Here is a 22,753-nt window from a genome sequence, read left to right as displayed (position 1 = left end):
CTAAGTATTTTCAGTACGTACAATGTGTGGATATCCAATTTGTCACATTAAAGGTTGTCTGTAGGATTTAGTGACATCTAGTGGTGAAGTTGGAAGTTGCTGAATAGCCCTCGTCTCCACTCTTGCAGGAGAATGTCTGGTTTGTCCCTTCTGAGCTGCTGTAGAAAGATGGCGTTACAACATGGCCAACACAACTGATGAGGATATAAAGGGGTGAGACAAAAACACAGGTGATTCTACACGAATGAAAACTTGCAAACTTATACATATTTTATCCTATTTCGGTCAATTGAGCCCTCTAAATCTACTAGTTCTTAAAATTTAGTTTTTCATTTGATGATATCCCGTCAATTTAACGTGCACGCTGTAGAAAAATGCTAAATCTTCCATGTGGCGATCTGTGAGAGCCCGAGGGACCATTATGTCTAAAGCAGAATGAGGATTTGCAACATTTGTCCGAAAGCCTTCATGTAGATAAAGTGAATAATAAAGAAGGTTATGTGCTTTGTTGTGTGTTCTGGGCTGAGAAGCAGTTCAGAGTAATCAGAAGAGACATATTATTAAAAGCAAGGAAATCATCGAACAGACACTCCGAGTACCTTAAACATTTTTTAATTACAACTTTACACTTTTTTTTACAAAAATTATTTTATTTTTTAACCCTGAAAACAAGACCAGAGTTTCCTTTTTCTGTTAAAAAATATCTTCACACAAGTTCAGCTTGATGGTTTATGGGTAGCGAGCAGTTTAAAATCCTGTATACTGTACAAACTGTGTCTCTGTCCCTTATTGTCAGATCTCACACACACACACACTCACATACACACGCACACACACACACGCACGCACGCACGCACGCACGCACGCACGCACCCGCACACACAAACACACCTTTAACTTTCTGATTGATTCGCCGTCTCCAACAGTTCATTGTCATTGAGATTTGATTTCCCTGTAGAAAACTGCCTTGTATGGGTTTTCTGTTCCTTTGCATCATTATCTATCTGAAGCCACCAGACCAATAAATCCAATATTTATCATTAGTGTTATTAACCCATCTTTATATTTTTTCAATTTCCCCCCTTTACCCTCTTTTCTAAATACATACGGTCCCTTTAATTCCTATACCTGAAATGTATTTTCAAAACAAAAACAACACTGAATACATATATATTTATCTATGTATTTATATATATATCATTTGGTGTGCATAGATATTGATAAAGTGCAAATAGTATTTGGTTAAAAAAAGCTTAATAATGTGATTTCCCTGTTTGTTTATGATCCAGTCTCTGAAGCATGAAGAAGAAAACAAATGAAGTCTCTGGTGTTTGTGTTGGTCCTGATGAATATGCTGCAGTAATCCTCTCTGTGGGGACAGATCACTTTCCTCTCGACGATGTTCCAGTTCTCTCCTCGACACTCATGTCTGAGGAACCCACTGTGAAGCGTCCACTGGAGGTTCTCTCCTTCCCAGCTGCTGGGCTGTAGCTCCTCACCCCTCCTGGCGGGGGCGGTGTTTCTGCTGCGCCCTACTTCTCATCCACAACAAAGATTTCCTCCGGGAGCTTCTCCTCCGAGTCGGAGCGGTCCGACAGCTTGTCCAGGTACTCCATGTCGTCGAAGCGCTCGGCCACACACTGGGCCGTCAGGCGGGCCTCCGGGTCGTGGTCCCAGCAGTCGTCTATGGAGGCGCACACCAGCTGGATGCCCTGCAGGGGGAGCAGTGGAGCACAGGTATGATCAGTCAGGAACACTCAGTCTGTGGCTGAAACCACCAACGTTCATGTGTGTTTATGCTTCCATCTGTGTTTGTGTTGATGAAAGTCACTGGTAACCAGTGTGTTTTCTATTAATGAAGTATACTGCAACAGAATTATGGATATTTGATTTTAGCAGATGGCCTGTTCTTGATTTTATGATCAAAACCGCTTTGAATATTTCATTTTTACATTGTTTAAATAGGAAACATTATTCAGGGGACCAAGTTTCCCAATGCAGAAATTCCACAAAGAACAGAAATGAGCTCATTAGGAAATAAGTGCTGCACTGATTTTTATTTATTAACGATATTAATGCTAGCTATATGGGTTTGCATTATATGATGCATTTTGTAGGTTATCCTGTTGCTTGCTGTTGCTTATGTATTCTTAGCTCACCAGCTAATCTGCGCTAATAGTTGCTGCTAAAACCGACAAGTGAAAGTACATAATTAAGTTGCAAATGAAAACCTCATATTTTGAGATCCTCAGTAGTCACCGGAGATCATTGAGTTAATATCATGGAGCTGCTTTCTATCAGGTTGTGTCCAGTAGGTGCTGGAGCCTCTTACCGGGTGGTTGTTCCAGATGTCGGGGATCTCCGGTCTTCCTCTGTCTCGGAGAACGCTGTCCTTCATGCTCTCCACACACGGGTGCTCCCTCAGGTTCCCGAAGGGAGGCTCGTACTCTTTCACGTCTGCACGACAACGAGAAACAAGACACAGGTTAAAAAAAAACACATCATCAAAGTGTTCAGCTTCACTAATGCACTTCAGAGCAGACTCGCACGTTCAGGACCGGAGCAGCTCTCCTGAACGGAGCGGCTGGATCCGATGGCAGCGGCCCACAGCGCACGCAGCCACAACACCTGTCAATGGAGCCACTGTGCGCTGGAAATTAAAAGCTGCAGGTTGCAAAGTGTAAACAGCAGCGCAGCAGCATAAGCAGCTCCACTGACAGAAGGGCCGAGCGGGAGATTTGCTGAGGAGAAACTCTTTTTCATCACATTTTTCTTTCTTTTTTTTTTTTTTTACCGTCAGCATTAAAAGGCTTTAAGTAGCTCACCATCTCAGCTCTGGCTTTGTGTCAGTTCTCTTGCACAACAAAAACGCAGAGTGCTTCTCAAAGGCATATCAGCAGTCAGGCTCACTCAGGGTCAAGACTTCAGAGCATTGACGCAGTCTGAAAACCACGGGTCAAGCGTTTGCAAAGAAAATGTAACATTACATAATATATCCTTGAATATAAAAATCCCCACAAATAATACTCTGATTCACTTTGAGTATGAGCTGCTGCTGTCTTATTAAACCAGGTACTAATCACACACTTAATCTAACAAAAAGGTAAAAAGCAGATTGGTTCTGCAATCTGCTTCGAGATGAAAGTCTGTCCCACAGAGAACTGGAACAAAGCAGCAGTGGAGGAATCGGCTTAGTCACGAGGAGGCAAACATGTTGTTCACTGCAAGTTCACTGACTCCACCTGTAACGGTTATATGTCAAAGTTAAGGAATGAAAAAAAATCCCACAACCGATCCTGAATGTCTGGAATGCTGGAACAGACAATCCACTTCTAAGTAAACGGTTTGTGGGATGAACCCGTGGATGGTTACAAAGAGGCTCACAGGAAGCTGTGAAGCCTGCAGACAGGAAATGGAGACTTCTGGGACACAGACCAATACAACAGGGGGCTTTTCTCAGAAGTTGAAACTTATTCTGCAAGTGAAATTCCTCTGGTTCGGGGGTAAAATCTGAGACAAAGCCCCACCCGGCCATTCGGTCAACATTCAAGGAGAAAAGGAGACAGATGTTTCTCTTTGTTTTGACAGGCCTGAGCGAGTGTATAACCATATTCTGGACTTTATAAACCGTCAGGCAAACATGTTTACGTGTTCATCCCCAAACAATGGGCCCAAAATATATGAATCATACTCGTGAGCTCTCTGCCGTGTAAACACAAGTGTGTATTCTAGGATGGAGGGACCGGCGAATCCCGCCTGAAAAAGGGAGAGGTGGTTTTTCCAGGGCGAACCTTAAATTAAACTCTGAACGGGCGAAAAAGCTTTTGAAAAACACAACACAGGGTCAGAGAGGAATGCTGTGGTCTGCAAAAGTCACACGCTGCACACTGACAGGATTTCTGCACAGAGAGAGGAACGTCTGCTGTGTCTGAGACGACAGCTGACACGCTGTGATGTGGATTCTGCAATGCCGGCACATATTTTATCCTTAAATGTCTGTTTCTCGGGACACTTGTCAGGAATCTGCAGACGAGAGAAACTCCTAGCTTCAGTCACAAGAGTCCTGAAGTTTCCAAAGTTTTGTGGTTAATGTTTAGATATCGGTGCTCGAGGAGATCTGCAAACCCTTCCACGTCATCACAAGCAGATATTGTGTTTGATTTTCTGGTGTTCACCTTTCCCAGTGAACATTTTTATCTAATTATTCTCAACAAGGCGTAAATAAAGAAAATCCCATCACCTAAACACATAAATAATGCAGGGAAGCTGATCCAAGCAGAGTTTGAACAAGCACTTGAAAAATAAATTAGTAATGTGATCACAATAACATTGTCTGTTTTGCACAGTGTGCGTCTGGAGGAACAGCTTGATGACTAATCCACTCCCAGCCGCCGCTGCTGGTGTTGATTAGGCTGCGGTGGCTGTGACACTTGTTTTGTGTTGCTCGCAGGCTGTTAAAAGTCATTTAGTGCAGATGCATACATGTGTGTCGCTTACTTTGGACATATGGCAATCAACTTACCCCTGGAGGCTAACCCTACCATTAACTATGGCTGATACAAACACTAACCTTCACCTAACCCCATTAAAACACGACCAGAGCTATTCCAGCTCGGGCTGGATGAAGCTTCAATGAAACCGAATTGGGCACAAACACGAATATTCTGTCCTGATCCAGACATAAGTTCCCCCAATTGTGGGATCTGGCAGAACCAACACACACCCACACCCATATAGACGCACAACCACACACACACCAGTCCACCAGGCCCTCCAGTTCCAAAGGAGCTGCTGGTCTGACATCTGGATCGCAGCTGCCCTCTCCTCCTCTCCAGTCTAGCCCAACCTCTCCCTCCAGGGACTGAAGGTATTTCTCTGTCTGCAGCTCCACGTTAAACACCACTCCACTATTATCCCACTACTTAGCTCCACCCGCCTGAGGAACGCCCTCGCAGTCTTTTCCAAGCCCTAAATCTGGAACAGCTAAATTATACAGGAGAACAGAGGCGGAGATAAAAAAGGTCTGAGCCTTGGATCCAGCTTTTTCCCCTTCTCTCCGAGGTGTGTAAATCTCCCTGTTTCCCTCTTGTTCCAGCTCTTCCTCTGTCTTTACAGTTGGAAGATAAATAAAAGCAAAGTGAAGGCTCATGGCTGCCTGGCGGACGGGCGCTGAGGACAGACGGCTGTGTTCTCCTCGCCAGCTGAGAGCAGAACCACGGCCCCGGGAACCGTGACAGAGCGGCGAGGTGGCTGCGTGCCACTGAGGCTCTGAGATAGCTGATCAGACATCTGTCCTCTACACACACACACACACACACAGACACATGCACACACACACAGACACACACACACACACACACACAGGCAGGTGGCATCAGATACATGAGCGATGAGTGGAAACTTCTCCCAGGTCATTAAAAGAATGCTCTGGGATGCGTCATTCCAGGAGCCGTGCGTGTTTGGTCTCCAGCGAGGTGAGTTCTCAGAGAGTCATGAGTGAGTCAGCGACCTCCAGGGACAACTTGGCAACTTCAGGTCGACTTTGTGAGCACTCAGTCAACATCAGTTTCACTCATTCACTCCAGATCCCCCGGCAGCGCACTATCACTAACTGCCAGTCGAGCACAACTGAACGACTGCATCTCATTTGTGCAGCCTCGTGCCTCCTTCCTCTGGGCCCTTCAAGGTGGAAATCTTTCACCGTTTATTCAACATCTTAACCTTTCAGGAGGAGAACCGTCTCCTTGGGTTTTTCCAGCTTAACGATCCACAGACTTCACCCCCCCCCCCGCTCGGCTCGGAGAGTTGCCAAGGCAAGAAAAAAAGTTGATTGAGATATGCAGAACATGAGAAAAACACATGCGCTGCCCCAGCGGCTTCTATCTTTAGTCACTGCTTTGTTCCGAGGGTGGGACTGGAACCCATCGCCCCCCCCCCCCCCTCCCTTCCCAGTAAAACCTCACCGGCCTGTCCTCCCTGTCTGCCTGTTCCGACCATGAGTAACGCTGGGTGACTGTCTGCAGCGAGAGAGTAATTAATTGCTGCTTCACCTGCCTCAGGGTAAAAAGAAGAAAGATACATGGGGGGGGGGAAATGTAGAGAAGCTGAGCAGTCCGACATGTACGCTGCACGTGCGACTCATCACTATTCTACTATAGTCTGTTGTGTGAGTAAAATCCATATTGTAGAGTCCATGCCATTCCGTATCAAACACAAAATGTTATGCCTTTATTTAATGGGTTTGCTTAATGTCTGGTTTGATACAGCAGCCAAACGGTTTAAAGCTCGGGTTGGTAATCCTGGAAACTTGAAACCCTTTGAAAATATACAACAGATGAATCCCACCCCCCCTCCCATCAAAGTTCCGCCCCCCAAAAACTAAATCTATCAACCTCTGTTACTGTCTGTCTATTCAGAAAAACATGGTTTAACTTGGTCTATAATAATGTTTGCTGTCGTCCCCAGTTCCCGTTTGTTCGGATGTAAATAAATACAAAATAAGCCGCGGAAAGACTAAACTGAGAAGTGAATGAAACGGATGTATGAGTAGGATGAATAAAGCCTCTGTCCCTAAAGAGGAAACAACGTGAAGCTGACGTTGATCCATCCTGGATTAATTTAATCCATCTCGATGTCTCCTGTCTGGTCTGCTTTCAGGAGACACTCGCCTCAAAACATCATCCACAGAGTTCACTTCCCCTCGAAAAACAGTGCGTCCCGGGACCGGGCGCTTTGCAAAACAGGAAATAGTCTGTTTTGTTTTCAAAGGTGTACCCACAGGGCACATACTGTATTTTCTTACTGTTCAGAGAGGAAAAGCAAAGGGGATTGTGGGTCACATAACCATGTTTTTCCTCCTGGGCAAAATAACTGTGCAACACATTTCAAGAGGGGGGCCCCCTGGGGGGGTTTCGGGTTGTGGGGGCAAAAACAGGAAAACACCAAAGTAGAAGCCTTCATGCCCAAACCCGGCTTTCAATCACGACTCTGACACAATGGAGACAGGAGCAGTCACAGAAACAAACGGGACCACAGAGACACTGAAGGGAAGTGAAAACAAATGACTGACTGTCGACGTGAAATACTGCCGCGCCGTTCTCCTTCACGTAATCGCCCATTTCTATTATTTGCACATATCCTGGCCTTGTTTTTGCTTCGGCACGACGAACGGGGGGTAACGCGACATTAGTGAAGTGAGAGCTGATCCTTGAGACGTCCACAAGATGGATCGGGGCCCTTTCAGGATTGGTTCCCACAGTGATTAATGGAACACGGAGGACACACACACATAGGTCCCGTCACACATCCAGTGAGTGAGCTCGAGGTGGAAGCTGGTCACCGGGCTCCTAATTGGTAAAGTGGTCAATGTGCTTGTTCTCCTTGGAGGTGGAGCGAGAGCCAGGGAGGCCCATTTTCTCTTTACAGTGTTTCTGAGGATTTTTTACACACAGTCCAAAGGGAATTTACTTAATCAGTGCTGCTATGGATTTCCTTTCCCCTCAATCACCCGGGCTGATCTCTAATTTACCAAGGAAACACACACTTATCGCTATTTTTAACTCAATGTCACCAGTGATTTTTAAGTGTGAACAGTGGGGGCAACACGTGATGGGTTTAGAGGTAATCATAGATTTAGAGAAGATGTGCACACAACACAACTGATCATGATTAATAAAGAGGAAACTGATGTGACGCAGCAAATCCACGATTCAGAAAACAAAGAACCTTTCCCATGTACGCCTGGCAAGTTGATTTTACCAGGGTTTATGTACTGGACTATTATTTTTGGAAGACATTCTGAATCTTTTGTTTTTACACTTGGTTTGTTGTTGTCCCCATTTCTCTGGCTGTAGTTTTATTTGCAGATATGAGAGTGGCATCGATCTTCTCATCTAACTCTCTTCATATGTAAAAGACATAAACTTTGTCAGAAAATGCGGTTTCCAAGTTGACGTCTTTGTCGGCGTCTCCTACGTGTATGAAACTATCACAAAGCAAATATCCACGGTAGTATTTCTGAGAGAGAGAGACGCTGCCGTCAGCCCTGCTGTTCTCTGCTGACTCAGATTCTCTAAAGAGCAACCAGCCAGATGGATAATATAAATACTTATTCTTATATTTCCTGTGTGGTTTAGTGAAACTGCCTTTGGCCTGGATACAGGCCCAGATTGTTGTTTACAGCTTAACTGTTCTTTCTTGAATACACAGTTAGAAAGGTCTGCAAACTGTGAACTTAAATTTGGCATTCTTTTTTTGTTGAGGCAGTTTTTCTTTGCTCACAAAATCTCTCAGTAGTTTTTAATATCGATTACTTATTAATTCAAAGCCTAATTTATCTCTTGAGCTTTTGAAGTCCCAGGATCGGACAAAAGTATTTGGCATAAAAAAAATAAACAGCTTTACAGTTTACTCCACAAAATGTTTGCTGCTGTAAAAGCTGTGCATTGGCCTTCAGTTTAAAACACTGATCAGATAACGTCATTAGAAGAAGTGGTCATTTCTCTCATGGAGGCATCACAGAAGATGATTATAGAGCCGTGCACGTGATCTTACCTCCGTTTGCACTACACCTGGAGATGATCTCCCACAGGACGAGAGCCATGGAGTAGACATCGGCCTGTTTGAAAGACTCAATGTTTTCTAGGTTGATTCTCGACTCCAACACCTCTGGGGCCATGTACCTGGCCGTACCCACCTGGAGGAAAAACAGAAAGGGAGAGCCGTGTCACTGAAATCAGCCGATAACAAAAAAAGATGATATAGTATAATATTGTTTTTTATGGGTTAAAGCAACAGTTTGTCGCCTTTTTACCCCAAAAGTCCAAGCTTCAAAAGAAGTTTGGTGGTACATCTACTTGGAAAAGAGGGAATGGTGCAGCTTCTCTTCCCACTCGTCACCATGAATGCATGTTGTTGCTCTGTGTAACTTAAACTGACCAATGGTTGCAGCTTAAACTGGTAATTGGCAGAGAACACACCTCTGCCAACACTCCCCTTGCGAAACCACATTTAAATTGACTAGATCCAGATTTTTATTTCGATCCACATCGAATCGCACACAGACCCCCAAAAAAACCCTGATTTGTTCCATCAAGATCCATTAAACATATTCTCTGGGAAATCTAACAAAATTCCTGATCCAGATCTGCACAAAAATGTAATAGGCTCTTCTCTGACCCATACCACATCCTTCTACCAAATTCTACGGTCCTCCATCCAGTAGATGATGCGTCATCTTGATCATAAACAAACAAACCAGCCAGGAATCTTTTAAAATATGTAGCATTTAGAGTTCCGTTGATTTGTTACAGAAAGCTGGGGATTATGGATATCCCCCTGTCCAGCTGCAGAGGGCGCTGCTGCTCAGTAAAAGTGACATAGTGTTGCTTTAAACAGGACAGGACATCTATTCAGTAAGAATTACACCCCAACATTAACCTGAGGTGGAAAGACAGGTGGTTATCTCCTGCTCTAGCAAGATGTCACATCACATTTATGAGAATCCAAACATGTTTGATATATTAAATAACTCAGGAAACAAAGGGAGCTCGGAGCTGAACAACATGTTGATTATCTTCACATAATTACCGCTTTGGAAAATGTTTTCAATGGCGCTTCCTCCAAGGGCAGCGCAGTGCATTAGGTGTGAGTCATTTCCATAATGGAGTCTAATATAACTCTGGTCTATTCAGCGTAATGAGTCCATTAAGAATCAATCTAGCCTGTTTGCCTTGTGACTATAATAAAATGACAACCTAGGAAGAATTAGGGCATAATGTCCATCAGCACGATCCATCGGGGTGAATAAGAGACAGAGAATGGCAAATATTTAGAGCCAGATTCCCTGAGTGATGAGGATCAGAAATGAAAAGTTTGATCGATGGCGTGGCTTGTTTGAGGGTCGAATAAATACCTTCAAATGAAACATATGACAGGGCTCGGAATGGCCTGCATCGGGGGGGCAGCCGGTGCCAATTATAGCAGGAGAGGATTAATGTCTTATCTCTGAAGGGGATCAAAAGCCAAAGTGAGAAAGGGCCTTACCTGCCCGCTGTTGGCCAGCTCGTCCACTGACAGATTGCTGTCCAGGCGCAGTGCAAGGCCGAAGTCGCACAGGCAGCAGGTCAGGTCGCTTCTCACCAGGATGTTGGAGCTCTTTATGTCCCTGTGTGCGATGGCCACCTTGTAGCGGCCGCAGGTCGTGTGGTCGCTGTGCAGGTGAGCCACTCCGCCGGCGAGCGAGCTCCCGAGCAGCCACAGGTCGCGCCAGGTGATGATGTGATGACTCAGGTACTCCTGCAGATTCCCTCTGGGGTGATAGGCCGTGATGAGCCAGAACTGTCTCTGCACCTTCCGCTCCTCCGCTGTCAGGAAGTGAAGCACGTTCTCGTGTCTCAGGTCCGCGTCCGAGAAGATGTCCTTCTCGTTTTTCCAGGAAGCGTACTCCTCGTACTGGAAGATCTTAATGGCCACCGTCTCGAAGCCCTGCTCCTCGCCGCCCGACGAGCCCTGCTTCAGTTTCGCTTTGTAAACCTCGGCAAAGCGTCCTTTCCCGACCTGGACATCCAGCTCGATGGGCAGCAGCTCCGTGTTGTGGTTGAGGTTATTGGCGAGCGTGGAGCTGCTGTCCGAACCCTCGTCATCTATCATGATGGCTTGGGCGTCGCTGAAGCCCTTCTTGCGCCTGGAGCTGGCGTGCCGCTGGCGGTAGACCCGGTAGCAGTAGAAGGAAGTGATGACGAGAACAGCCATGACCAGCAGAGGCACCAGGCTCACCAAGATGACCGCTACCACCTGAGAGTCCATGTCTGAGGGGACTAGAGGGAGAAGACTAAGATTAAAACTACAATGTCCCCAGAGGATGATCCCTAGACTGTTCTCTTTAGCTCTGCAAAGGATTAAAGTATTTCAACTTTAAAATGTGATGTCAACAACTTTTTATTCTGACCCCAAGTGACCAGAACAATTTACCCGGGTTTAAAAAGTCCTTTTCTTGAACTTGTTAACAAGGAGTTGACATTTTTTTCCTGAAAGGTCCACTTATTAGTTTGTTCACTTTGAATATACAACCCGTTCAGAACTGGCCAAGGAAAATGAAGATTGGAGCATCTACAATATGAACTGTGATCATGTGATATGATGAAAAGTCCCAGAACAATGATTATAAAAGGGATTTGTATAATTTAAGATTAATCTCTTGGATTTCCTTTGTTTCTCTGAGTCAACACGACAAAGCTTCTTTCAGAACCTGGTGCTTTTCCACTTGTCCTTTTTTCGGGACGATGACTAACGGACCATTTGTTTCCCACAAGAAACAAATTAAAGTCAAACTTGTATCTGTGTAGATCGTATCTGGTCAGGACTGAAGCAGTATATTCTCAGAGCAGCGGGGGGGAGCCTTACCCTCCCATAAGGAATGTCCATAAGCATCAGAAAGCTAAAGTTAGCGTCTCGGCCACAAATGCAAACAGCTCCAAACCCTGACCCAGTCAACCGCATATTGTGTCTCTTTATAGTTTACGTCTGATTCTGGTAATTGAGGAGGCGGTGCGTCTGGTAGCTGCTCCGGTTTTGGGCGAGGAGTGAAAGTTTATACTTGTGCTGCGGTTATAAGAGACGACCTATAAACTGTGTATAACCAGACAACACATACGGAATGAGAGCACACCCACTGGTTCACAATGTGACGAGATCCAAATCTAATTATCTGTGCACTGGGTTGTCTAGTTGCTCCCAGTCCCACGTGGATTTGCTCAACATTTTCCAATTTCCCCCTTTTACAGACCTTAATTTCCCATTGAGCTTTAGATTGTTTCTAAACAGAATCGCAGACAGGTGAATTACAAAAAATGAATAAAAGAGATTTCAGATGAGTGGTAGATGTGAGGAGCACAGTCGGGTCAAAATGAAGGAGGCGTACAGGATCCAGTCGTCTGCCCAGTCAGCCCTCTGCTTCTCGCTCAGGTTTTTTTATTTTCCTGAACAGGAAACCACATGTCTGAAATCCTCGACAGGGCCCCAACCAGTTTGTTTTGCTTTTGGTGGAGTGAGAAGCTCTTTCTCACAACAAACCTGTCAGCGGGCCTCTGCCAGACGGCTTTGGCCTGAGCATCACGTTGTGTAACTTCACGTTTGAGGGAGAAGGGACCTGATGTCCAGCTGGTGAAATTAAAAACCATCAAATTAAGCGTTTCCCTTCAATTTAAAATGTTTGCTTTGTAGTTTTTAAACTTATGAAAATAGTTTAGATGAAAAGATTATTTGCTTTCTTGCCGAGACTTGGAAGAGAAGACTGACAACCAGTACCGTAGAAACTCTAAATATATTTTAGCTGGTATGTGAACAACTCGGCTTTTCCTCCAACCTATGAATTAGCTTTGTGATTTTGTAGTAACCCTTGTCAAACAGTTTAGGAAACATAAGTGAATGTTTAAACAGAAAAACAACACTGTTCAAAGGATCATCACAGTCACTAACTCGTAAAACATATATATATATATATTGGATTTCTGCTGCAGCTCTTTCATTACCGCTCGGCCCCGGGTTAGTGACAGAGAAGTTACAGAAAGTGCACAGACATTCTCAACAGTGAGCGAATGGGTTTCCATGACGTGGTTTTCACTGTGCAGATGCTTTTAATTTGGCTGCCCTGCTCCGAGCCAGGTCTCGGAAATGTACCTCCGTGTTATTATTGCCTGGATGCTGTAGTCAAAATACTTTTGATTCCAGAACCCGTGTTGTAACGGGAGTCCGTGGGGTCAACATCCCCGAAAGGCCTGTTTGTGATCATGTAGCCGGAGAGAATTAAAGTGCACACGTGTTAGCCTTCATGCATGACGCCTTACATGACACGCTGAGAGGAACTGGCATGATGATATGAGGTGGACCGTGACTATGACGTTAGCATGTTGTGTTGTGCAGATGTGAGAAGCGTGAGGTCTCCCACTTCTTTCTGCACCACTTGTCCACTGCTTTAGAAAAGTACTCGTACCAAAAGCTGGTATCAAGATTTAACAATATTATGATAAACGTGACTCTTTGCCTTTAGCTTCTGAAGACTACAGCAGGAGATTTTCCAGGTCAGACGTGTTCATAACAACAGGAAAATGTCTGGAACACTCAGGCGAGGGCTGGTGTCTGGGTCGATCATGCAGGAGGCCCGACATGACGTGGAAATTGCAGAAATGAGTCCTTTTGTTCACAGCACATTGACATCTGAGTCTGTTCTTATCACCAAACGCTCTCATATCTCATGTGTGATGTCTCATTTTCATTCTGAGACACTAAACTCCTCCAGTTTCACGTCTGTCGCGTGTTAGAAGTGTCATCAACACACCTACTCTCCTGCTGTGAATTTTTAGGATATTTTTCTGCTGTATTGTCCCAATGGATCCCTCGGTTGGGGAAAGTATGCGGAGCAACCGACTTGGAAATTTGTTCTCCCACAAACAGCCGCTCATGATCAGCAGACTGCAGCTCCCCTCCGCTCTGGGAGTGTTTCGGCATCTTTTATCTAATTGCTCTGGTTTTACGTCCTGCAGTTTCACTGCTTTAGTTCAGTATCTCTAATCTCATCAGCCTGGTTTCCAGCTGTTTCAGCAAACAAGCTCTGATAAACCCACAGTGGGAGACTCGCTCTGCACCAAACAGCAGAGAGACAATGATTCACATAGTTTGTGAAAACACTGGAGCACGAGCAGCTAATGAGCAGGTCACAGGTCAGAGGGAAAGAGATGGTGGAGATCGGGCTAATGCTGCTTTGAATCCGCAGGGAACTTTTTACTATCATGTTCGCTGCAGCTTTATAAGTCAGAGTTTTGGCCCAAACAAGAAACAAAACCAAAAGAAGAAACTACAGAGCTGCTGCTTTAACTTACATGAGTTAAAAATGATGCGCTCGTTGCACTCATCCTGCGAGCAGGAGCAGATGAAGAACTCAGAGCCCATTCCCTTCCTCTCCTTCATCTCACACTTGCTGTTGTTGTAGTCCTCCAGGACGAGGCCGTACAGCTTCTCAGCCGGCTTGTGACAGACGGTTTCAAAGGTGACGTTGTCGTCTTTCTTCCTCCTGAGAAACAGAAGGAAAGGAACCATTGAAAACACTTACACCTACTTGGTTTGATTTGTAGTCGTTGTTTTGGAACATGAAGTCGTTTTCAGAAATCTGTATCATCGTGTATCATCGTCAGGACTGAAGTTGTGTAAATAATGCAGTTTTTCAGCCGTACAGTGATGAAGTGGTTCGTGTAAAAGGCCAGAGTTGTCCACGGCCTCAGCATTATGTAAATCATTGCACCACAGAGGTCACATTTACAAACAGCGTGAGTTTGAAATATCATTACAAACAGGAAACGAGGGGAAAAAACCCTGAACCTGCACAAAACATAAATATTTAAATTCCGCCTCCCTGCAGAGCGGCTCTGTCCTGAGCGACGTTTTCTAGAGGTGCAGCCGTCCACGTGCCGTTGGCGTTCTGCTGACCTCAGCACCTCACATGCCCATAACGTCGCTAATATAATTAGAAACAGCAGCGCGGCCTTAAGCCTCTAATACCGACGCAAATCTGCTTCCTGCTGCTTCTCACATTCGGAGTCAGATCTCCGAATGTGAGAAGCAGATTCGGAGAGTGTTTAGAGGAAAAGGTCATCGAAGGAAACGGGTCTGAATCAGGGACGATAACTTCCTCACCTCTTTTCTCTCTATTACGATCTAAGATGTGAATATATAACAACCTTTATACAACTTAATTTAATACTTAACCAACTCTAACTTGTTATTATTCACGACCGGGGGACACTCACCATATACTGACGCAAACTTCGTCATCATGGGGGCAGATGGATGTGATGTTGCACTCCACCTTACACCTCCCTTTCCCCGTGCAGCTGGTTGGCTGCCGGTCGCAGAACTTGCACAGCCTCCTCATCTTGAGTATCATGGCCTCTGGAGGAAGAGAAGGGGTTTGGACAGAGGAAGGTTGGTGAGTAAATAAAGTACAAATTAAAATAAAGGTTGAATTTAAGTGTTTTTAAGACACTTGACATGAAACACTTTCCACACACAGCACAGTTTGTTACTCTCAAGCCACTTATCATTAAACTTGCATACTGATATAACATAGTGATGTTCCTTCTTTGGTTTGGCAGAGTCGAGACATTAGAGCAGTGATGTGCTCAAAAACCTTATTAAATTCAAGGCAGTTTAATACTTTTTAAGGCCTTTTATTTGCAAAATATAATTTAAAAAAAGATTAACGCTTTTGTGAATAAGTCCGTCATATATACTGACTCTGCCCCTAAGTGTTCAATGAAGGGAAATGCATTTCTTTAGGCCAGCTGTTTTAACGGAATATATGTCTGGAGCAATATCGGGACAAAAGCTAACAATGTTAAGTAACTAGCCTCTTAGATAATACGTTTTTACGGTCACTTCCTGTGGTACAAAGTGTTCGATCTGTCAGAAATACATAATCAAAAGTTACAGTTTTTCCGAGTACATGGATTCCTGACGAAACAACACCGGCTGGGAGGAGTTACGCAACACATCCGAGATCCCAGAGGTTTCCATTGGAGTGAATACAGACTCAGACCTCAGGCCTCGTAGGTTTAACTGGTTATTTAAGCCACATTTGATAAAATATCAAACAAAGGCTTGATCAGTAATACACGTATTTATATAAAGTCCCGGATTCTTTTGGAATTTGCCAACAAATTGTAGCAAAGACGAAACAAATCCCAAATATGTCTTTCTACTGCAGGGACAGGTTTGCTGCCTGTGAAGTGGGAACAATAAGAGCAGCGTTCAGAAGCCTCCACCTCACGCTGGGCTTGTTCAGTCTTGACTTTGCCGGCGGGCAGGTCCATATCAGTGAAAGACAGGATTGTGTGATGAGTGCCTGTGGGTTTGATAATCATCTGAGGAGACAACTACCAGACAGGCAAGAACAACAAACAAAGAAAAACACGGATTCATCTCGGCTCCTTCGCTGGGAACTCTCTAATTTGTCACGTCGGCTCCTTGAAAAGAAAAGGTGCCGCGCCAACTCTGTTCAGGAATATAAAAAAAGGGAGGATGGCGTAATGTGTGTGTGTCTGTGTGTGTGTGTGTGTGTGTGTGTGTGTGTGTGTGTGTGTGTGTGTGTGTGTGTGTGTGTGTGTGTGTGTGTGTGTGTGTGTCTGTGTGGGTGGGTTTGTGAGGAATTTAGTTTCTGCAGACAGGTTTTCTCTTAGTTCTTGGAATGATAAAAGCAGCCAGGTATCATGCGCCTGTTTGGGACAGAGATGACAGACTGAGGAAGAGGAGGGTGAGCAATCTCTCTTCAGACAATCCCACATGATTCTTGAGGCGTACACAACGTGGCATGATGACGGTACTGATGATGATCATGTGTACTTTAGCCTCTCGCTGCGAGTCGACTGAGTAAACAGAAAAAGGAGAAAGGAAAAAAGAGATTTCCACGTGGTCAGAGCCGGATCACTGAACTCCACTCCTCCACATCTTTTAGGTTAATGTTTAAAACGAATAAAAAACTGACTAATAGACTGACGGGAAAACGTCTAAATTACAAAAGCAGAGGAAGTGACTGAGCGTGTGACTGCACTGCTACAGTTCAACCACCTAACCACACTTTCTACTGTACACCGACACCACGGGCACAGGAACCTGCTCCTTCCATCAGAATGTGCATCTCGAGAGCAGGCCAAGTGGCTTCGCTTCAACCGCTGTCAAAACCTTCTGCACAAAAACACCACAGAGATATGTGTGTGGTCGTGGGTGGGGTGTCTGAAGCTGCAAGACTTTGTTCAGTCACATGGTGAGAGAGAGAGAGAGAGAGATTGAGACGCTTCAGACAGGGAAGTGCAAGTGAAACAGACGGACAGACAGATCTCCACGGTGTCAGCGAAGACGTCTGCTCAGTATCCGTTTGCCCCTGAATTCACACTGACCCGAGGAAAAGGTGCTGTGGTGTGTGTGTGATACAGTGTGTGTTTGTTTGTGTGTGTGTGTGTGTGTGCTCTGTGGCACAAAAAGCCTACTGTGTCATTCCTCCCCAGTCGGCAGGGTGGGGTTAGAACCACAGAGCAACAGAAATACTGTACAACAACCTGCAGCCTGGAAAGAGCAAAATCTCTCAGAGAGATATTTCTCTTCGGCCTCTTGACCGAGGAAACTCCCCCGCACAAATACAACCCATCAAGATATTACACTTTAACTCCGGCCTCAATCCTTTCAGAGCCATTTCAGCCTGTTCAACTCTGCCTGGTGGACCAATGGGGGGGGGTGGGGGGGGGGGGTTTGAAGTAAATCAGCAGTGAGGGGATAAGTCCAGTGGTGTGAAGGTGTTTGAGCCGGAGTAATTATATCATTAGAGCGACTCCTCTGAAAGACGAGCGCGTGGTTTTAGACCCGGGGGGGCGGGCTATGGAGGGGATGAATGGTAGTAATTGTCACCCAGGGCTACATATAATTGCACAGAGGTGGGGGGGGGAGAGAGAGAGGCTTAGGAACAGCCAAAGCCACTTGGTGCCTTTGGGACTGAGCCTGGGACAGATGAAGGTAAAACCCAGTCTTCCTCGGAGGAAGTCATGTGGCTGCCACTTCAAAAGATGGAGACAAACTGGGGCAGGGCGATACCACCAACTCTATATCAAGGTGAAAATTATAGATATCGATGATTAGCACCATACATGTCACATTGTTATTACCCTTTAAAAGGACAGAGAAGTACAAATATAGAATAGCCCTACTTCCACACGTGGTTTATCTCTAGATAATTATCAATATCGACTGAAATAAACACTTTCTACCTGATATACTTTTAGCAGCATCTTATGAGGAGGGCTTTAAAGGCTAACAGGTGATATCAGACAGATATGACACTTGTAGAGCGGTTTCTGTCATTTTTAATTAATCTTATTAAAATGTAAATTGCTCAGCCCCAGAGATAACCCATGTGAGGAAGTAGGACAATAAAGAAATATCAATAAAAATCAAGATATCATTTTCGTCAAAAGCTAAATCGGTCCTCAAACTTGAAAGAAACAACAATATGATATTTATAACATTAATAATCACAATGTGGACTGAAACAAACACTTCTTACACACAGCGACGAGTTTAAACACAAACTATCAACTTCAGTTTCTTACAAATGTTTAGCTGTTTGTCGTTTTAAGAGTTTAAAGCCGAAAACCTTCACTCGCGAGCAAACCTGAGTGAAAACTTGAGGAAATAACAAAGTGACGTTTATCGCGATAAATATGATAACAATCGTGATATGGACTGAAATAAACTTTACAAACTTTAACCGAATCGTCCGGCTCTACATGAGGAAGACTACAGGTGACTTGAATCTCAATATCCTGATCACTGCGGCGGGTTCTGTTGTTTTTAATGGATTTATTCGGACTTATTTTTTAATTATTTAAAGTGTCGCGGGTCTTCGGGAAAACATCGCGTGTGAAATAAACTTTAAGCAAACTTCGGAGTCGTTTCCACCCGGGTCTCGTCCGGACTCGCGTGCGTAAAGTTGGACTCACCCGTCTCCTCCAGCAGCACAACACCGAGCAGTAGCGTTCCGCACCAGAAGACGGAAAGGCGAAGTAGCTCCATGGAGAGACGGAGAACCCACTTCCCTCTTTCTCATGAATTCACCGAAGCCTTGGTTGGATTTCCCAAAAACTTAGAGAACCGCTCCACGACCAGAGGAGAAAGGAGAGACGCGCGCACGGCTCCGGGTGGAAGTCAACACGCGCAGGCAGGAGTTTGCTCAACACGTCTCACAGTAAATGTGGACGTCTCATGAAACAGGAAATCTTCAGAGGGGCTGGACACTTTTTTCTTCCTCCCCTTCTTCTTCCTCTTCCTCTTCTTCTCAGCCTGACTCCTGCCGCAGAGTCGAACCCTGTCATTAAGAGGCCGGGACTTGAAATGACACGCTCTCACACAACCGGAGGCTTCACCTCATAGCGAGGAAAAGCAAAAACACCCTGGTTCTCTTCAAAGTGTCCTCGCAGCCCTCAGATCTCATTGAAAGCTGCTCATCAGAAAAGAAAACACTTTTATTTTTTATTTGTTTACACATTTCGCTCATTTAAGCCGAGTTCCCCGTGCTCCATGTTTTCCTGGAGGGGGTCCAGGCCTCCCAGTTAATCAAGGGTGATACCAGTAAAGCCCCGGGCCTCTCCATATCTCAAAGTGTTGCTTTTTATTGAAGACACACAGAGGTTAAGTCCACCCTGACACCAGTAAATCGCCCCCTCGACGGCCCACATGTGTTTCTGCTCTGCATACTCCAGCCGTGATGTCAGGGGTTTTCAGTCCTGACCCTGTGACCAGCTCACAGTGAATCTCCCCCCCCCCCCCCCCCCCAGGACATCCACTCCTCACACCACCCGACTCACTCGGCTTCATCCACCCCCCTCGCTGCTTTCGCTGAGCTTGAGAAATCCTCAAGTTTCTGAAGAGATGAAGCACTTTACGTGGGTTCTGTGTTTTGAAATCACATTTGAATAGAACATTTACATTCAAGGGGTTGAACACGGGTCATAACACTCGTGTTTCAAACCGTCTCTGACCTTTCAGGGCTGAACCTAGAGTCATTCCTCCGGGACGTCCCCTACGTCATGAACTTTGTTTGAAAAAAGTTAATACCCTCTGATTAAAGGTGGGTGGCCCCCCCGCCCCCGCCCCCTCACGAGTAGGCATCTGGAAAACTGAGCTCACTTTCAAATCCATGTTGTAACCAAACATCTAAACCCAACGCATTGTCTACCAGTCAGAGACTTCCCCCATCCTCTCCTGCCCCACAACTGTCTCACACATACACACACACACCCACGCAGACACACACCCTAACTTACCCTTATGACTGTCAGGAAGCTCAGAAGGCGAGATGCCATCTACTTGATTCGACACGTGTGTTGAAAAGTGTCATCGCAGGAGTCTGGAGTCATAGCGAGAAAATAACTGATCGACAATAACTTAGCTTTAGCAAGCTACTTGGCATGTGTGTGTGTGTCTGGTGTATGTGTGTGGATGTGTGGTGTGTGCTGGGGTGGGGTTAGCGTTACATCACGCACAACTTGAAGTTACATTTTAAGTTAACTTCATTATTAAAGAAGTCCATTGATACGTAAACGTCCAGGATGCATAGGGATTGACAGAGGCTAATTCAGCATAAATTTAATGGTGCATATTTGCCATAATGTAAACAAGTCCAAACTCTGAGTCTCTGAAAGGCCCCGGTCTACTGGAGGGATTTCATTCAGCCCAATTCACTGACCTTGTTTTACTTCTGCCTCTGGGTGGGTGTGGACGGTGCGGATGGTTGGATGTGTGTGTTTGTTCAAGTCCCTGTGCCAGGCGGCCGTGCAGCTCTGCAGGATGGGGTCCAAGCCACAAGGTGGAGATCCGACAGCGCTGCGAGCCCAGAACGGGCCTCTCCCCGCTGACCTCAGCACATGTGGGCTCCCGGCGGGTCACAACATCCTGCTCGCTGACCACAACACAACCAAACAAACTCCTTTATAACTCCACTCTATCTGCCTCACTTCAGCAGGGGACACACAACACTCCAGTGTGTCCAGAGAGGCCTTTTTTAAACCTGCTTCATGTGTCCCTTTTAGCTCTTCCTCTGTCCCTGGCTCCCCCCCCCCTCTCGTTGCACAAACAGAGATAAACAAGCACCGGGCAAACATCCTGAGTCGTATTATACTCAAGAGCAGGTGCTTGACATTCCTGTAAACTGCTTTGGTCTGAGCAAACAGAGAAACCTGATGACAAATCTCTGGACACACACCTCGAGATAACACCGGCGGCAAACACACGCAGCATGCAGCTCATCACGGAGGAGCTCGGGGGCGTCGCTCTCTCTGCTTGGTTCTTTCTCGGTCTCCGTTAGAAGAAAATAAGTTGTTTCTCTCCCGAACATAAGATTCTGTGCATGTAGTGCATGCTCACTTTCAATAAGCTCTCTCCCCCGCACTGAGAGCCAGCTGAAATGTGTGCCACACAGGAATACTGAGTCATCACTGGAGTCATCATTGGAGCTCAGTCACGGAAAAAACAAAGTCTTGCAAAGTGAGAAAGATGCTGAGTCGCTGTTAGAAGCCGTGAATTCATCTGAACAGAGACACGTGAGCGTTCTGAGAAAGTTCAGCTCTGACAGGGTTTGAGTTCATTTCCTCTGGACGTTAAGTCGGACACGTTGGATTTAAAACTTCCGAAACTGTAAAAAGAATAAAGGTGCTTTGCATTCCCACGGCATTTTGAATTTTTGGTATTTAAAATTAGACACGGCAGCATGTCACACAGGGGAGGTCTCCCTCTACTGCAGCAGATTGTCTTCATCTTTATTAATAACAAAGCAGAATGTGATTCTTGAAGATTTCTTTAGAGTTGGGTCATAGAATTGGCTCAAGTCTTAAGGCTTGATCTTTCTGTTCACTGGGAAATTATTAATATCAATTTACCAGGTTAATGTGTCATAGTTTTACAAGTTGGGACGGATTAGTCAGCGAACAAAACAAGTTTTACAAGTACAGATCAGCATGTGTGCTTTTAAAGATGCGTCATCTTACAGCTCTTCTCTTATAAATATCATTATTATGATTATTATTATTATTGATGATTATTATATAGAGGAGGTACTCTGGTCACCAGTGTATCTCCGACGATTAGAGACAAACAACCATTTATATTCTCCAATGAACGTAGCCCTGTAGTCTGCATGTCTTTGGATTGTGATGGGAAGCTGAAAACCCCTCAAAGAAGGACCCTGGCTGAAATGGGATTCAAACCCGGAACCTTCCGGCTGCCACCACCCCAACAACAATTTGTCAAATCTTTTAAACAGGTTTTTTTTCATTAATGCACATAGACATCGTCATGAGAAATCTGCTTCTTCAGGTGACCTTGAACACAACTGATTTGTAAACACTGTACACCATCTTCTCTTTCAGGCACCTGGAGGTACAGTATCTGACCAGATCCACCCTCGACGTTCTCAGTCCACTGACTTTCAAATCAAACGAGCTGCAGCATTACTGCTCACACAGCCTCCTAATGTCGCCTGTCACTACAAACCACTTTAAATTGTGTCTTTGTTACAGGATAAAACGCACAAATGCCACTCACACATCACAAACCCATCTTTAAGCTCTGCTCTCGAGTCCCACAACCTGGGGCGGGTATGTTTGCGCAGCAGATAGTAATGTAATACAACTTGTAAATTGCTTGTGAGAACAGTGGCACAAAACAATTCTGATTCGGTGCCTTCTTCAGTTACACTGCACATGATGAAGCTGCCTGCGCAACAGGAATATGAAATGTTTGTCTCACCTGCAGCGCTGCTTGGATCCAATCTGTCTGAATGTGTCTCTTCAGTGCTTCACGTCCCCGGAGAGTTCACTTCTCATTATGCTACGATAACCCTGCACTAAAGTTAGTAGTTGCTTTGTAAGAATTTAAGATGAATTCGTTATAGAGAGACGTGGGAAACAGAGAGTGAAAAGGTGAAATCAATTAAGTTAGAGAAGGTGAAGAAAAAGAGCAAAATAAACCAGAGATCTTCTCCTCGTACTGTTTCTTGTTTTCTATTTCACGTGTCAGGAATAAGTGTCTGTGGCAGGATTTGTGTATTTGGAGCAACAGCAACAGAAAATCCAAAGCCTCCAGTGACTAGAAGCTGAAAATGGGATCTGTCTATTAGGAGCCGCATCAAATGAGAAGATCAATAAGTCTTTCATCTTTA

At 45.1% G+C, this 22,753-nt stretch overlaps 1 protein-coding gene across 1 annotated transcript; it reads right to left on the bottom strand.

Annotated features, from left to right (window-relative positions):
• Positions 1–596: 596 nt before the first annotated feature.
• Positions 597–18,988, bottom strand: LOC128461657 (TGF-beta receptor type-2). Its single transcript, XM_053446684.1, has 7 exons — positions 18,540–18,988; positions 14,802–14,943; positions 13,878–14,068; positions 10,045–10,817; positions 8,554–8,695; positions 2,333–2,457; positions 597–1,712 (listed from the first exon to the last, which is right to left on the bottom strand). The coding sequence occupies exons 1-7, from the start codon at positions 18,610–18,612 to the stop codon at positions 1,533–1,535; spliced, it is 1,626 nt and encodes a 541-aa protein (XP_053302659.1). The 5' UTR covers positions 18,613–18,988; the 3' UTR covers positions 597–1,532.
• Between the last annotated feature and the right edge of the window lie 3,765 nt (positions 18,989–22,753).

Source organism: Pleuronectes platessa, chromosome 18, assembly GCF_947347685.1.
Source record: "Pleuronectes platessa chromosome 18, fPlePla1.1, whole genome shotgun sequence".
Lineage (NCBI taxonomy): Eukaryota > Metazoa > Chordata > Actinopteri > Pleuronectiformes > Pleuronectidae > Pleuronectes > Pleuronectes platessa.
This window is presented reverse-complemented; position numbering and strand designations above follow the sequence as displayed.

Excerpts from the sequence above, each read along its gene's own strand:
- LOC128461657 (XM_053446684.1), bottom strand. The coding sequence starts at position 18,612 with ATGGAGCTACTTCGCCTTTCCGTCTTCTGGTGCGGAACGCTACTGCTC. Across the intron at positions 10,818-13,877 it reads GCGCATCATTTTTAACTCAT|TCCCCTCAGACATGGACTCT; the intron begins GTAAGTTAAAGC and ends TTCTCCCTCTAG. Across the intron at positions 8,696-10,044 it reads AGCTGGCCAACAGCGGGCAG|GTGGGTACGGCCAGGTACAT; the intron begins GTAAGGCCCTTT and ends TTTTTCCTCCAG.